We start from the raw sequence: 17,941 nt of genomic DNA, 5'->3' as shown, positions 1-17,941 counted from the left end.
CATGAAAGTAGATTGACAATTGTTTCATTTGCAATTAAACTTAAAATTAAATATTATCCTCTCTAAAACAACACCGCCCTTTCCCTATCTCCCCCCTCCCCCCACCCCACGACCCATTGAGAAGAGCAAGAATGAAATTACCAGACATGTACCAGACATATGTCCAGTTTTAAGGGAATTACATATTCAAGTAGTACTTTAAGTTTACATTGCTCCATATGGTTGTTCCACTTATTTCCATCATCACTGTAACTCACATAATAGCGATTCACAAAAAAGCCAGAAGCGCCTTGAGTAGAGATCGCAGTGATATTTCTTGAATGCTGTAAATTCACTTGTATCTATGGTGCTCTATCATTTTTATCGGGAGTCCACTCTATCCTTTTCCTTAACCGTTCATAACAAGGAAGTGAATCAGAATTCTGTGCTGATGACGTTATGATATCGTTGTTTGGAATTGTACCAGTAAAGGTGAGGAACAACCTAACAGAAGTGATGTAATTTGCAGTCGCCCTAGCCTATACAATAGATCATGAAATTATTCACTCACGTACCAGGAGCTCACCCACATAAAAGACCCAAACTAAGGGTTGAAAATCCATCATTGCAAACCTAACGTAAAGAAAGCCATGAATTAGTTGGAGGGGATCCCCACTTGAAAAATACATGTCCAGTGACAGTGCGAGTTTGATCGTCTTCAGTCTATATACATCTATATATATTTGTTTCTTTTTTACGACGAACACATGACTTGATTTCTATGCTGTTTGTCATATTCGAGATTGGAAATTCAAAGTACGATTCTCTAGTCTAAGAAAAATGTGCCTACTATTGGTAAATTGCTCTTCAGTAATATTAATAAAATTAAAGCTGATAAGAATTATAATGCAAATAGCAGTCATCATGACACCTAAGAGATTCCAACTCGGCGCTGGTATGGTCGACAATGTTCGCTCTTGTTGAAATCGAGATTTTAAGGAACAGAGTTAAAGCCAGGAAGTTTTTTTTTTTTTTTTTTTTTTTTTTTTTCAGTTGCAGGGCTTCCTAGAATTATTTTTTTTGAACCACGTGCTTCAGTTTGCTATAACAGAAGCTGCAACACACACACATACACACACAACAAAAAAACGGAAAAACCGGATTCATCCTTCTGGTTCTGTCGTTATAGCAAGCTTCGATATCATCGCCATCGTCCAATAGAGAGTCTTTGCTGAACATTAGTTAGTCACCACAACTGTAGCGTACATAGCCAGAATTTGAGGAAATATTTCCCGAGCTGAAAACATTTTTAATTTGGGAAAAGCAGGTCTAGAGTCGAGTTGATTGCACGATTGAACAAATGCGTATCAAAACAGATCAAACAATAATGTTGAAATTATTAAAAAAAAAACGCGCGACATTGTGGTAAATCACGATTGAATACTCCCAAAAATTTATTGAGCAGTTTCTATATTAATGATCATGTTAACGTCCTATGATACTAAATAACCATAACTTGATTTCTTTTAACTGAAGTTTATATCCAGTTTCTCAACGAATTAACTTGACTTACACACACGCGATTAGATGAGGTGCTATAAACAGCAATACCAATCAAAGCGAATTCAATAAATGGCTGGGGGAGCCAATGAATTTCGAACGGATGAGTAACGCCTGTGCTGTTTCATTTAAAGTTTCATTCTTCCTTATTACCGCAGCCTTTAAACGTGTTCAAGCAGATCATGTTGATTTAAACAGATACGAAATTAAAAACAAAGATTCAGGGGAATTGTTTAAGCAACGAGCTTCCGGCCAAATTAGCCCATTGCGGCAACCATCTCTTAACTTGTATTTTGTAATGTTTTATCCTTATCCAGTGGAGACCTTTTTTTAAATGCTATGATAGAAAGCACAAAGTTGTGGACACCATGAAGGCCAAACGTTTGTGTTAATGATCAGTGAGGTACTCCTATCCGGACTTTGAAACTATTCCTTTAGCATACATTCATTACCATGATCTTTAATTCCCTCATGCTAAAATTTTCATCAGGTTAAACGGAGTAAAGAAAGTAACATGGTATCAACAGAAGCAGCCGATTAAAGCTGGTTTTTCGTTTGCTTTCCGTTGTCAATGTCGTTGTTTTTTGTTTTGCAAAAATAACGGGCATAATACCTAAAAATAAATCCGGTACTGTTACCACATGGAATAAAAAGAAAACCAACCAAACAAAGAAACAGACAGACAACCCCCCTCCCCCCCCCCCCCAAAAAAAAAAATAAAACTTCCGTCAGCTCTGTTACTTAAACACCTTATAAAATTTCGATTTCAACCTCACTAACCATTTTCGACCGCATCTACAGTGAATTGGAGTCTACGGGATATCATGAGGACCGCTGCCTGCACTTTAATGCTGTTTGCTTTTGGTGTTACTACTACCACTGAAGATCGAGTCACTGATGGTAGGCACATTTCTTCCTAAATATTTTATCAAACTCTGAATTCATGGTTGTTAAATATAAACTGAAAGCCAGCAAACATGTACAGTGTAGGTATATTTTTTTCCGCGGGGATTCTGCTCCGACTGTTTCAGTGCTTTCCTTTGAAAGCTTTGTATACATTTGCCAAGAAAAAAATGTCTCACACTCTCTCTACTAATATTAATTCATGTAAAACCAGCGCAGAGTTAATTAGGCGATAATGTTAAAATTATAGAGCGAGAGAGATCATGGTTTATCAAATGATCAAGTTCTCAAAAAAGTCTAATTTGGCATTTATCCATATTTATGATCATGAGATGTAAACGCCTCACAATATATACCAAACAACCCACCCTCTTTGTAAATAAAGTTACTTGTGGATTTCTTTTAACCGAAGTTTGTACCAGTTTTCTTGACGAATATAAACAGATTTACAAGCGCGTGATTGGATAAAGTGCTCTATAGAGTAGCATCAATGAAAATAAATTTAATAAGTGGGTCAGGGAACCAATTGCAATAAACGGGCGAATAATAACAAAGCCTGTGCTGTTTCATTTACGCTTACTATGGCTCCATCCTTGGTTATTACGACGTAAACCTATTGAAGACCACATCGATTTAAATGGATACGAAACTTAAAAAAGAAAAAGCTACTTGGAGAACTTCTTTGAGTATCATAGCCTATCTATCGTTCCTGTCAAGTGCATTAGTTTATGGTTAGGGAGATACTCCTCCTATCCGAAATTAAAGAAGAACTTTTCCTATAACATAATGTTCATCATTATAACTTATGACTGCTAAGAGGACAGTTCAGTTAGAACTCCGTCACATGCAGGACGACTGGTACAGCCGGCAAGCGGACACCATCCAGGGTTACCCTGATATAAAGGACATAAAGAGCTTCAAAATCGCCGTCAAGGCCGTCTACGATACCACCAAATCCAGTTCACCCCCTCTCCACAGCGCAGATGGGAAGACACTGATATCAGACAAAGGGAATATCCTTGAGCGCTGGGCATAACACTTCCACATTGTCCTTAACCGCACCTCGAACATCAACTAGGAAGCCATCGATCATCTCCCGCAAGTCCCAATCAACAACGCAATGGCTGACCCACCCACGGAGGCAGGGGTCGCAAAAGCAATCAAACGACTCTATAGGGGCAAGACACCTGGTGCTGACTCCATTCCTGCGAAGATTCTACGCTGCTGGCGGCCCAACGCTAATCGAGTGCCTCACCAGCCTCTTCGCCACCATATGGACTCAGGAAAAGCTGCCACAGGAGCTCAAAAACGCCTCCATCATTCATCTCTATAAACGCAAAGGGTCCAGGAGCTCCTGCGATAACCACCGCGGCATCTCCTTGCTCTCCATCGCTGGGAAGATTCTAGCTCGCGTCATGCTGAACCGCCTCAATGCACACCTAGAGTACGATGTGCTTCTTGAGAGTCAGTGCGGATTCCGCGCGGGCCGAGGCACGGCCGACACGATCTTCGCTGCCCACCAACTACAAGAGAAGTTCCAGGAGCACAATGTTGGTCTCTATACCACCTTCGTGGATCTCACTAAAGCCTTTGACACCATCTGCCGCGAGGAGTTGTGGAAGATCATGGCCAAGTTTGGATGCCGCACCAAGTTCATTGCAATGGTCCGCCAGGTCCATGACGGCATGTATGCTAGAGTGCAGGATGACCGCAAGTGTTCAAAGCCCTTTCCTGTCACAAACGGCGTGAAGCAGGGCTGCGTACTGGCACCAACCCTCTTCAGCATCGTGTTCTCGGCATTGCTATCGGACGCCTTCCGTGACGTAGACGTAGGTGTCAGATTCCGATACCGTACTGATGGCAGGTTCCTTAACCTCCGGAGACTACAGGCCAAGACCAAATAATGAGTGGACACAGCCCGTGACTTCCTGTTTGCTGATGACTGCGCGCTCAACGCTAGCACAGAGTCAGATATGCAGGAAAGAGTGGACATGTTCGCTCAAGCCTGTGACGACTTTGGTCACACCATCTCCACCGCGAAGACCGAGGTCATGCACCAGCCAGCACCTGCAATGGCCTACACCGAGCCCACCATCACCGTCAACGGTCAGAGACTCGCTGTAGCAGACAAGTTCGTCTATCTTAGTAGCACTCTCTCGCGCGCTGTCAACATCGACGCGGAGTTGGCCTACCGAATAGCCAGAGCCAGTGCTGCTTTTGGCAGACTGAAAGACAAAGTCTGGGAGCGCCGGGGCCTTTAAGCTCGAAACCAAACTGTCTATGCACAGGGCGGTTGTTCTCCCAATCCTGCTCTATGCATGCGAGACATGGACTGTCTACAGCCTGCACGCCAAACAACTCAACGCCTTCCACATGAGATGCCTGAGGACCTTGCTTCGCATCAGGTGGCAGGACAAAGTACCAGACACTGAAGTCCCCAGCGTGATGAGTCAGAGAGCATCCATGCCATTCTTCTGCGCTGTCAGCTCCGGTGGGCAGGCCACGTCCGACGAATGGACGACAGCCGACTCCCAAAAAGACTGCTCTTTGGTGAACTTACAGCAGGACAGCGCCCACTCAGTCGGCCAGAAAAAACGATACAAAGACTCTCTGAAAAGGTCTCTTAAGCGCTATGACATTTCCTGCTCCCCATGGGAAGCGATTGCGGAAGACCATCCTGCATGGCGCTCTCTTGTGAGAGCGGGAGTGCTGGCATTCCAGGTCATCTGCGTCTGTAAGAAAGATCAGAATCGACACAAGAAGAACACAGGCCGCTTTTAGAGCTGTATGCTGATTGTCCGCCCCAATCTACTGATTGACCACATATAATCGATTGCGACGTGGCCAAAGCTAGAATTTTCGGCAAGGGGCCACGCGTATCGGCGAATGGGCTCTCATCAAAAGTTCCGTCACAATTATGTCTAGTTGTTCCCTGGAGACTTGAAGTGTAGATGTATGCAAATTCAAGCTATCGTGCAGGCTTTTCTGTATTTTGACTATTTCCATCGTCTGAGACTGCGATTCTTATTGGCGGCTAAGAGTTCCCTAAGTCAGTTGTCGCTCCTGACTCCTCTGAAATAGGACTCCATAGAACACTTTTTCAAATTTTTTACCTGATCCCTTACATTTTAGACTTTTATATCATTATTTTCATAGCTTATCTCGTCCCATATTCGTTTAACATTTTTTTTTCTGTGCGTGTAATTTCCTTGGCTCCAGCCTAACTTATTATATTCTTTGGCATTCATAACTATCCTACAAAGCAGAAAAGTAGGTCATCGTTATTGAGAGCATTACAAATTTTGAGAAAAAGACTTTTAATTTTCTTTTACATCGAGCAACACATTTTAACGAGGTCCATATATATAGGAATGACAGAGACGTACAAACGTTCTGTCGCTACGCAAGAGTATTTCATCTGCGTTCATAATTGTTTAGAAATTTTGTCCTGTTACTTGATAGAAAATAGATATTTGATGTAATTTTATCGTTTATAGTTTTTAATTAAAATTGCATTTGTGATATGTCTTTCTGATTTCCGAAGAGATCTCATTCTTGAAATTCGTTTTGTTCACCCAATTCCTGTTGTACCATGGTAGGTATGCAAGTCTTCCTTCTGTCCGAGGGTTTTTTGAGTTCACTTTTTATATGGCTACTTTTAATGATTGAATGAAACGTAATTGTAATTTTAAAATAAACAAATATATATGTATGTATATACTTTTTTCCTTGCTCTTATTTTTTCTTCTTAATCTCTCGGCTTTTCAACCAGAATGCTCGACCTGCTCCAAGTATGATTTCCACACGGAAAAAGCTGACTGGGAGGAGGCCAAGAAAAACTGTGCCAAAAACAGTGGTTCACTTGTCTCTATGGAAACCGAAAAAGAATGGCACTTTGTTAGGAACTTGACCAAGAATAAAAGAAAACCACGTTGGTTCATTGGTTTATTTGAAAGTGCTAACAGTTCTAATACGTGGTACTGGTTGAGTGAAAGCAAAGCATGGGTTAACGAGGGTTCTAATGAAACATGGCGTTGGAATAAAGGAGAACCAAACAATCATAACAGAGAAAAATGCGTGGAGATGATGCAAAATGGAGAGTACAGCAACATAGCCTGTAGAAAACCTTCGTATGATGACGATCCGGGATATATATGCGAAAAGCAAGTCAGTAAGTCGATGATCATGCCTATCTATGTCAACCAACGTTACTAATCACAGTAAGACGAAAAGTTGTAAACAATCTTTGATTTTGAAGCAAGTAACTCTTATTCATATTTTCTCCTCAGATTGTTCCACTGTTTCATCGTGTGACGAATCCGCGCCACAAAGGTGGGTGCCCCCTAACACAAACAAAACACAGAACATAAACGAGCCCGAGAACACACGCCACAATACAACTAAACGTAGGCCTAGAGATATTTATTATGCTAATTACAACAATAAAGCGACTAACAATAACGATAATACAATGATCTAATTAATTTACAGGAATACGCTAACCTAAACTACAGTACACTAAAACTATTTACAAGATTATTACTATTAAGATAAAAAAAAGGTTTTTTTTTTTTTTAGTTCAGTTCGGTTGGGTTTCACCTTACGCCCGTGTTCTTCTCCTGACCACAAATCACCACGCTCCACCAACAAACGACTGACAAACCAAATTCACAATTCACAAACCGAACTCACGTTTAACCCAGCTAAACGTAGAAGTTTCCAACCTCACGTAATTCGGTCTTCGCTCAGATCTTTCTTGACTCAGTTGTCTTCACTGGCTTACTGTCTAACAGAAGATAATCTTCTCCTTTTCCTTCAAGTTCTGCGCTTTAATTTCTTCGGCCAGCTTCTCGGCACACATGTGCTCCCCGACAAATGGATCTTTTGTCGTGTAAAGGAACGGTTTTGCTGAATGACTCTTCAGTGATTAAAACGTGCTCTGATCCGAACGAGTCTTGGTAACTTTCAAACCTTCACCGCCGGTGACCTTCTCTCAAAAACAAAAAAAACCACCCCGTACCAAACCACCCAAATCCTTAAATACACATGGACGCAAGGTGCCCGAAAAGAATGAAGAAAACTATTTGATATACACAATAAAGGTTAATTACACAACAGTTTACACAAGTGAAGAATAAAAATTACGTAACAGATACAAATAATCACGAACTACACTGATCCTAAGAGAATAAAAAAAATAATTTACATTTAATAAATAAATTCCTAACACTTCCATGACACATCGAAAGCAGATATTTTCATTTTGAAAGGTAGAGAACCTGCGTCAACCCACCAGCTGTTAGAGACAAAGACAACAGCCACCTCCCTCAGAACTCAAAGGAAGAATACAAAAACTGAAGATCGGCATGAGATGCTTTCAGAAGGTGGGATTTACTTCGTTGAAAGTTTATTATTTAAGATATCCCTAATGTACCGCTCGCTTCTTGTCAGATGTCACACTGCAATCCCCCCCCCCCCAAGCCCCCACCATATGAATGAAAAAAGAACAAGAAAAGGGTGATAGGAAGGGGACGGTGGGTCAAGATTATGACAGCCACCCTTTCCTGCCCCATTTCTCATTGGTTTTGGGCGAATAATCCTTAGATACCACATGATCGTTCTTACTGTCATCAGAATTGTTATGGTTAGCATTGTTCTTTTTATGATCATTATTATTATTTTAGTCAATGCTATTATCGTTATTATAACTACTATTATCACTATCACTTTGTGATTCTTTTAAGTCGCTTGATGACATTCTGGTCTGCTGTCACGACTACTTTGATAAACGTCTACGTCCTATGCTTCTTCTTGCACTAAAAGGAAAAATTTCCAAGAAAGATAAACATTTTAATAAGCGTGTTTTGATGTGCAGAGTTCGGATTTAGGAGAGTCCAACAAATTATGAACAATATTTCGAGCGTTTTACTGAGCTATTCTGCGCGCACAATAAGAGAAAAAAAAATGTCTCTTTACCCTCAGTGGAAAGGAACATCCTTTATGTAAAACATTTGAGGGTAGGACCATTCTTCGACCATTTTACACAGCATGAAAATGTAGATTTACGCCAAATTAAAGTTGCGTAAATCTGCGTAAAGATGGTTAACAAACTTTACATCACCTTTACATTGTTGGTAAAGGTCTGTAAAGGAAGATTTACGCAAAGCGACGTACAGCCCACGTAAAGCTAGCGTAAAATCGGTGGGTCGAATTTACGCTTATTTACTCAAAACGTAAAGTTGACGTAAACTCGCACTTTACTCAACTAAATGTAAAGCAGTTTTAAAGTTTACGTAAAGTTGATGGGTCAAATTTACGCTTATTTACCAGGGATGTAAAGGTGACGTAATGCACACTTTACTAACCGAACGTTTAAATACGCTTTTGTAAAGGTAACATCAAGATGGTCAGAATCATGCATGCTCCTTTACGCCGTTTACCTAAGGTTTGTGTAAGGGCACACTTTGTGTAAAGGAACGTTAAGATGTCAGAACTTATCTCTGTACCCTCTTACGCTCTGACCCTCTGCAGCCTTGCACAGAAGCGGGAAAAGGTATAAATAAATGTAAAACTTCTCTGAAAGAAATATTTATTTGGACTGCCCACTGGGCCAACTTCTTTACCAATTGGATATTTGACAATTAGTCCTCAAAATCGAGTCGAGTAGAAGAAGTTAAAGATAATCCAAAAAAAAATAATGATTCCTCGTGAACATTGCATGGTAGGATTAAGCGGCATATTAAGTAATAATCATATAGACAACCCTGAATGTTGAGAGCCAAAGATACATTCTCTCGGAGAAACACTCTTGCCTACAAAAGCATATACAAGATTTACTTGCCAGTGGGGTACTTATGATAATTTACTGGTTTGAAATGAGCTGATGGCCCAGTAATGAAGAACCAATCAGAGCCCAAAATAGCTCATATCTAGAGGCTGTCTATGGAACAACAGAGAAGAGAGTGTTTTTCTTGCTCTCATTATAAAGGGTTGTTTATATAACAGTCAAAACAGTAATTACAATTACAACTCATAGCCTATAAAGCAATCTTATATTTCAATTAACCTTACAGTTTAAAAATGCCTCCCTGCCTCAAGCCTTCTTTAAAGTATTTGTTCCTAAAAGCTAAATGTGAAACTATTTTGTCATTGATTTCGTTTAATTTCTAAACCTGAATACGGCGAACAGTTTTATGAGATTGCTGGCATTGTTGTAGAGAATATGCAAACTTTCAAGGCTATATTATTAACAAGGCCTTACATGTATCTGTTTGCTCTCTATTTTTGGGTTTATACTTCATGCAAACTGATGTAACTGATTTGCATCGCTAAGCTAATCAAAAGCTACAATGTTTTTCTCTTAAAGTACATTGGGTGACCAAAATGTAGGTACTGTAGGTCCTGCTAAGACACCATCTTGGTCAGACAAAACAAATTGTGGTCAGATATCACCGAAAAAAGTTGAAAACTATAATTTCTTAAATTATCAAGCTATTACTTCCTTGCATTGGTTTGCATTTTTATCACTGGTACCTATAATTATTATTTCAACAGTAAAATGTATCATTTCACTGTTATAAGGGTCTGTGTTATCACTGTTCTACCATAGCACTAACTGAGTGGAAACCAAATTCAGACACTACAATTTTATTTTGTTTACCCAAATATGAGTTTGATTACAAAAAATGACAGGCAAAGAAAATGAGCACAACAATATTTACTTGATGACATTCTGGTCTGCTGTCACGACTATTTTTGATAAGCGTCTACGTCCTGTGCTTCTTCTTGCACTAAAAGGAAAAATTCCAAGAACGATAAACATTTTAAAAAGCGTGTTTTGATGTGCAGAGTTCGGATTTAGGAGAGTCCAACAAAATTTGAATAATATTTTGATCGTTCTTTTTACTGAGCTATTTTGCACGCGCAATAAGAGAAAAAAAAAATGACGAGAAGTCCCTTTCCCATCACTGGAAAGGAACATCTTTTATGTAAAGCATTTGGAGGTAGGACCATTCTTCGACCATTTTACATTTCGAGGGTCCGGAAACGGCTAAAAATCTCGACATCATTCTTTTCTTAATTTCGATGAAAATTCGTTAGGAAAGGCATTAGAAATAGTCTCGCAGTAATGCACCTGTACGTTGCGATGGGCATAAATTTTGATACCTCTGTTATACATGTTGTGCGATGATACCGCAGCAATATCCGATCGAATGCTTTAGCTCCTTGTCTGCCAATAGAGACCCATAGCACTCTGTAAGTTACGTTGTTTATGAAGAGCGAGCTCACGATAACATAAGTCGTCGCACTCTCATCCCCAGTTTCCACAGTTTACACAAGGAACGCCTGGGACCATGACTCCCCTTTTGGCGACCAGTTAAAACGGCTTCCATTTTTAGACTCGGGCTTTTCTACGGATGCCCGAGAAAAAAATCAGCTTGCTATTAATCCAATTTTACAGTTTCCTTGAAACGCGATCTCTCACCAAACTCCTGCTAATTCCTACTCGCACCTGGAGTGAAACTGAAAATTACGATGGTTACTGCAGTTTGCGAAACGAAACGAAACGAAATGGAAAATCTGTAGTTTGCGAAATGAAATTTCCCGATCAAAATTAAATTATGGCGGGAGATTATCCTCGCGATGACCTTTGCATACACTTGCTACGTAGAGGACCCTTGCGTTAAATTTTCTACCAGTTCAGGCGAGTCCAACTTTTGGTCGAGCCATCGAGGGTCGAGGGTCTTATGTCGGGATCGAGCGTATTAAGTCGAGGGTCCCTTTTTTGTTTTTGTTTTTCGCAACCCATGTGTCTAGTCGAGGGTCCCTTTCTTCTTTTTCTTGACAATAGAAAATACGAGTCATCGCATTGCTTGAGACCAGATGTTGACGTTGTTACGAAATAAAGGTTTACATTAATACACAGCGCGCTGTACAACGATTGTCGATTGTGATTGAAGTGAAACCACATATGTAACGTGTCTTCTCTAGCTTTGTCAAATCGTCCAGCAACCTTGACCAGCTTTCGTTTGGATGTCGCTGTGACGCTGCATGTCTCATGTACTTCGTGAAAGCTTGCTTAATGAGTCACAAATATTAATAAACGATCGCTCTTTTGCCTGGCGTGATAACTTGACCTCAAATTCGAACAGTAATGCAACAGGCAATGTATGACGTGCTGTGGGATAAACAACCCAGGTGTGAGAAGCGCGACAGGCTGATGGATAAAATTCATGGTATTTATTTTTGTTCCTAATTATCTTTGCGACACTTGCAAAGTACCGGCCTTACTAGGTAGGTAGGTAAGACTTTATTTAACGAGGGTAACATGTGACAGTAATAAAACTGATAAACTAATGGCCCTCGAAAATTAAAATTCGGAAAAAAAAGAATTGTAACAAACGTAACAATTTTAGGAATAATTAAAATAAAATAATTAACCTATATACATCATAAAATATTTAAAAATATATAAAAAAAAAATTACAGGAATAATTTGCTAAGAATTTGATTATCTAAAATTATTTTAAAAAGGGAACGCTTAAAACGTTTTACACTGGTACTTCGTTTGATGTCCACACTTAATTTGTTCCATTCTTTCGTGGCTCGCACAGCAAACGCTCGACCCCCTTCAGAACTTCTCTTAAAACGCGGGCACATTAAGTTTAAATTACAGAAACGGGTTTGTCTATTATGAGTGTCAGAGTTTCTGATAAGAATACTATTTATATATTCCGGGGTATTTCCATTAAGCCTTTTGTAGGTTAGAGCGCATCGATTGACGTATGATTCAGCATAAAAAGGAACCCACTTTAAGGTGTTAAATACTAGTGGATGTTTACTGATGTTTATCTAATGTGGGTATGGATTGGGGTTGTACTAACCCCGCAATTTCTTGGCTCTTCTCTCTAAATAGCAAAGTTCTGAAGTCAATCTCAAGTTCATTCGCTCCGACGAAGGGCTAACGCATGAAAAGTCAGCTTTTATAATCGGAACGGTGGCCAATTTACCATTTCAACTTTGTTGATATATTAAAAAAAGTTTTGAAGTCATCCTCTTTCATGGTCTTTCATTTGCTCCGACGAAGGGCTAACGTTCAAAACGTCAGCTTTTTTATTCTTTACGGTGGCCAATGTTTTTGTTGTTTGTCTGTTTGTGTGTTTTTATTAGAGTAAAAGATGTTTCTATGAAAGCATATGTACATTAAACTAACCTTGTCAAATCATCCGGCAACTTCGACAAGCATTAATTTCATTGTCGCTATGTAGCTGTAATAACAATAATAATAATAATAATAATAATAATAATAACAATAATAATAACAATAGTAATGATAATGATAATGATAATAAAATATTCATATAGCGCACGATCCACTATTTGTCCATAGCGCTTTACATCAATAAGTTAAAAGACCATCTAAAAATTAAAAGAGTTAAAAAAGCTTGTTTGAAAGGATATGTTTTTAAATGTCATTTAAAAATGCCTATCGAACTACTGAATCTTAGTTCAAGTGGGATCGATTTCCATAGTCTCGGTGCCGCCACAGCAAACGTTCTCTCTCCATATGTCTTCAGTCTAACTTTCGGGGTCGTCAGAAGGTGTTCAGCGGACAACGCTGTTCCATTCAGAGCTTTGTAGACTAGTAGGAGAATTTTAAAAACTGTACGGTAACGGACAGGTAGCCAGTGAAGCTGTTTGAGGACGGGGGTTATATGATCAAATTTCCTAGTGCGTGTAACAACTCGAGCTGCTTTGTTTTGAATAGATTGCAATCTTGAAATTAGATGTTGTGGAAGACCATAAAGCAAGGAATTGCAGCTATCGAATTTCGCAGTAACAAAGGCATGAACAACAATTTTGGAACTCTCTTCGTCATTGTACTGTACATCTCATGTACATCACTACAGCTTGCGTATTAGTGTTGAGAAATATTGATCATATTCCCGGCCTGAAAACGTGACTCCACGCTTAAATACAAGCTGAAAGGTAAGAGTGACGTCGCGAGAAACCCGGATGGATGAATGCGTGGTATTAATTTTTAAAAATAGTCATCTTTGTGATTCATGCTTGTTTTGAAAAAAGAATAAGTAGATTAAAAACACACGCTACTATCAACTTAATCCGGTCAAATTTTTTTTCATCTTTGGTTTATTGAGAAATCTTCTGAGTTTATTTATACGAAAGAAGAAATACAAAATCTTAAGAATAAGGCTAGGAGGCAAGTGCGGCTGAAAGAGTTTTTTAGGGAAGCTGGAAAAGCGAATAGTGAAAGGTGTAACAATCGGGAAGTCTCCAGCAGAGAGTTGAAGTTTTTCATGCAGGATCTTGATTATTTTTACTTTGAGTGAATTTCTGTCTTTTCTGTTATTCTGAATCCCTGTTTTCTATCAGAGAAAGCCTGGATCAAAGAATTGAAGGCACAATTGTTACGAAGTGAAAAAATCTAACCTTGCCCCATGCTTTTCCCGATTAATGCTTTGGACTTGGTTTGACTTATTCGTTTTGTTATGTATACATTGCACGACTTTGAAACATTTTTTTTTCTTTCCTAAAAAGTGTTGCTGACGGGCCAGGGATCCTCTACAACTACCTTATCAGTTGTTACAAACATCGGTGGCGTCAAGAATGACAAAAACTGCTTCACCCATTATCTGACAATCGCTATCTTAGGAGGATTGTTGTTTATATTATCAATAATCCTTGCTGTGGTTTTGATACTGCTACGGAAGAGACAAAGTGAGATAGATACTTGGATTTTATTGGAATTTCATTTACAAATATAACGCTAATTTTAGCCCGCTTTGTCATCTTGGTCATCTAAGGGCAGACTTGATTAAAAAAAAAAAAATCTAGCTAGGTAGTTAGATCTTATTGGCATTTCAGTTAAAACTTAACTTTAATCTCTAGTCCCACTATTATCCTGGTAATCTAGGGGCAGACTTAATATAAAAAGTTCAAGAGATGCTTAAAATCAAACGAACAAGTTGATCACTTTCAAAGTTTAAATGGTGAGTTTAGGATTAGAAAAACACGAGTTGAGGCAAATACAAAAAAATATACCCTATTTTTCTTAGGCGTTCTGTAATCAAATACTATGATGCCTTTGAAGATCGACTGATTCTCCAAAAATAACCCCTAATTAAAGAACAATAAAATTACGCCATGCCAAATCAAAAAAAATACCAATCAAGACGCCCCAAAGAAGATAGTGAATACTTCTAGGTAAGCTGGGGGTCTCATTGAGGTCATGGCTTTTACGGCTGAGGGTTAACATTATTCCTTCGTTTTCACCAGAAATTTAGGGTTAACTCTTTTTACGACTATCGCTTGAAATTTTTCAATTTTTGCAACTAACGCCTAAAGTTTCTAGCCGTGTTACAGCTATCGTTAAACGCCATTGAGATTCTCTAAGCTTTGCCACGCCTTCTTGGCTGGTCAAGTTATTCAACCTACATGTCTGTTTAAGCCTGACTTCAACTTTTACATGAGCCCAAATTTTAACTCTTCGGAGGAAATAAAAATATTTTTTTTTTCCTGTTTGTTTGTTTTTGTTTTTGTTTTGTGTTGCTTCATGTTAATTTTTTTTTTATTTTATTTTGGTCTCTGATGATGGTATTTGATTTTACTCAACAGATGTAGTAAAAGAAACTGTTATAAAGTAAGTAGCCCCCTTTGCACCTGTTTTAATTTTATTATTTATTCAGTCTGATGTAAATTAAATATGCGATTGATTTGATCCAGGAGTGCAAAAAAGACATCTCACCGCGCGGTAAGAATGATAACTTTCTAATGTTTTTGAAAGTGACAAAAGCTAACAGCACAGAAAAACTCTCCAGTATGTTATTCCAGATTTAAATGACCCCCTCTTGCAATCAGAGTAAGGTGACACCTTCAGACTCGCCGTCTGCATGTTAGTGGAGTGTTAAGACGTAGTTACATATTATTTCGAAAGAAAGCCGTTCCTTGTCTTCCCCTCTGTCTAGTCACAGAGACTTGGTCTCATAAGGTAGCAAGGCTAATGCAACTTTGAAAGACACTTTACATAGGCCACTACATTGTTTATTTGTATGCTGTCATTGTACAGGAATCAACATGGCTTCAGAGAAAGCTTGCCGTTGAATGCTTTGAAGGTCGGTGCCCAGCTTAGCTTAGCGGCGGGAAGTAAAAGAAACCAAAGTGAGCCGTCTGTCCAACAGGAGGGTGTATATACCGCGCTGTGTTCAGAGTCAGTAATGGTAATTACACAACCAAAGAGATTAGAATTACCCAAAATGAATGTTATAACTAGAAGTATTATTAACGACTGTCTAATTTCATTTGGCAACGTTTATGGTTTCTTTCAACTTTTTTCATTGTATTGACGAGTTCAGTCGTGTTTTCAAGCATTAATAGTTTTGAAAGGACTCAAGAGCAGGTTTCGATAACCATGCACACCTACTAAGTCAATAGCACCATCGTGTTTCTGACGACTACCACTGAATATTTTGCAGACCTCTGATGAGGATGGGTCCCGAACGTACGCTTCCCTTATGAAATCAAAGGATGAAGACAACGACATTGAATATGAGAATCAAATATCTGTTCTTGAATATATTAATGCTTAAGTGTATTGTTCATAAGACGGGTAGCGTTAATCCGTAAAGGGCAGAAGTGAACGAAACATCGATAGTGTGTGTCTTTGAAAAGCCATAGAGGAAAAAACAACAGTTGCCATTGACATTGGGGTAGTTTAATGGTGGTTCGAGCAACCTTGTCCTTGAATTATGTTCTATGTAGACGAAAAGTAAACTATGCCTTTAGCTCGTCTAGGTAATCTCATCTGTTCACGCTATCGCTTAATTAGAGCTTGTTGCAGTCTCGCCATTAAAATGAATAAAATGTAATAATAACAATGATGATATTAGGTGATTGATTGTGATCTTTTCTTACTGTACTACGTAGTTAATCATTATTAAGTATTTGATAGGATCATGTTTGAATTTGTTTCTCCGCCATTTGACAAACGCTTAAGTAAAGGTGAATGATCTGTATTCCTGTCTCTCGGTGAATGTCATATTTCAGTATCTCTTTATCAATTTTGTACTCAACCTTGCACAGAGTTCTTACTTCATGTGGCTGACTTTGATTGTATGACGTTAGATTATAGGATGAATAAGACTAATGAAACAGTAAAACGCACTGAAATCTGCGCTTTTTTACTGTTTTATTTTATTATTATTATTATTATTTTGAAATTATTAATGCTTTTTAATTGGGGGGGGGGGGATTAATTAAAAAAAGAAAGACTCGTACTCGATGACATAATTTTCTTAAATCCAGAGATATCTAGCACGACAGTCGTACTGGAGGAACTCAAAGAGTCATGGCTTTAACGGCCAACGGTTAAAATTATGGCCAATTAGCAGCTACAGGTTTAAAACTTTCCATTGCTTTCACCAGAATTGTTTTCCTTTTTTTTTTTTTTTCTTTTTTTTTCTTTTTTTTTTTTTTTTTTTTTTTTTTACAGTTAACCTCCTGTACGACTAACTATTAAGGTTTATCATTTTTAACGCCTAATGGCTAAGATTCCTCATTTCATACTTTTTTAGCAATGCATCACCACAGATGTAGATACATAAGACACAACAAAAAAGTTTAACATAAAGACATGTCTCCTCCTAAGGTCAAAATTCGTCTAAATTACTTCTAAGGGTAACGAGGAGGTTGAATTATGAAAAACTGAACTTAGTTAAAAAAAAAAAAGAGGAAAAATGTGCCATACCAGGAATACTTAAGCTTAGTGATGTTAAATCGTTCTGCAGAGCTGGTCACACGTTTACATTCACTTCCCAGTTTATTATATGACCCTTGGATACAACCCAGATGGGGCTTGTTTACTGATTGAGTTATGATATATCACACAGTAATCTCGTGCGTGGGAAATTAACGTCTCCTATCCCTAACCCCGCAGGAGACGGGACCTCCATTTATTCGTACCTATCCGAGAAGACTAGAGTATCTAACCATTTCTTGATATAGTAAGGTGGCATATTCTTCTCACTTATTTTAATCACTTTCACCAGAGTATGGTGAGGGTCGCACAACAGAGCGAGGCTCCAAATTAAGTGCGCCCAATATCCCAACCATCCCACCCCAGGGGAGGACATCCATCACACAGTAATCTCGTGTGTGGGAAATTAACGTCTCCTACCCCAACCCTGCAGGAGACGGGACCTCCATTTATTCGTCCCTATCCGAGAAGACTAGAATATCTAACCATTTCTTGATGTTATAGAAAGGTAGCAAATTCTTCTCAATTATTTTAAGACCCTGAGTGTTGGTCCGGCCGGGGCTCGAACCCTCGACCTCCCGCACAACAGTCCAGCGCTCTATCCATTGAGCTAACCGGGAGGCGGTTAGCTCAATGGATAGACTTTGAGTGTTGGTCTGGCCGGGGCTCGAACCCTCGACCTCCTGCACAACAGGCCAGCGCTCTATCCCATGAGCTAACTGGGAG

General features: G+C 39.0%; 2 protein-coding genes across 3 annotated transcripts in view; both read left to right on the top strand.

Annotated features, from left to right (window-relative positions):
• LOC111347662 (uncharacterized) overlaps positions 1-16,475 on the top strand; it is an 85,313-nt gene extending 68,838 nt beyond the window's left edge. For both annotated transcript variants that reach the window (XM_088734027.1, XM_088734026.1), the window contains 4 exons: positions 14,002-14,181; positions 15,079-15,103; positions 15,530-15,680; positions 15,936-16,475. In XM_088734027.1, coding sequence (XP_088590153.1) covers positions 14,002-14,181; positions 15,079-15,103; positions 15,530-15,680; positions 15,936-16,049 — 470 coding nt within the window. In that variant the 3' untranslated portion in view covers positions 16,050-16,475. The remainder of the gene's footprint in view (positions 1-14,001; positions 14,182-15,078; positions 15,104-15,529; positions 15,681-15,935) is intronic.
• LOC148723072 (perlucin-like protein) lies at positions 2,252-6,961 on the top strand. The gene is made up of 3 exons (XM_088734029.1): positions 2,252-2,439; positions 6,215-6,613; positions 6,732-6,961. The coding sequence occupies exons 1-3, from the start codon at positions 2,364-2,366 to the stop codon at positions 6,920-6,922; spliced, it is 666 nt and encodes a 221-aa protein (XP_088590155.1). The 5' UTR covers positions 2,252-2,363; the 3' UTR covers positions 6,923-6,961.
• Positions 16,476-17,941: the final 1,466 nt, after the last annotated feature.

Source organism: Stylophora pistillata, chromosome 9, assembly GCF_964205215.1.
Source record: "Stylophora pistillata chromosome 9, jaStyPist1.2, whole genome shotgun sequence".
In the NCBI taxonomy this organism is placed as follows: Eukaryota; Metazoa; Cnidaria; class Anthozoa; order Scleractinia; family Pocilloporidae; genus Stylophora; species Stylophora pistillata.
The sequence above is the reverse complement of the archived record's forward strand: the minus strand, read 5'-3'. Positions and strand labels throughout refer to the sequence as shown.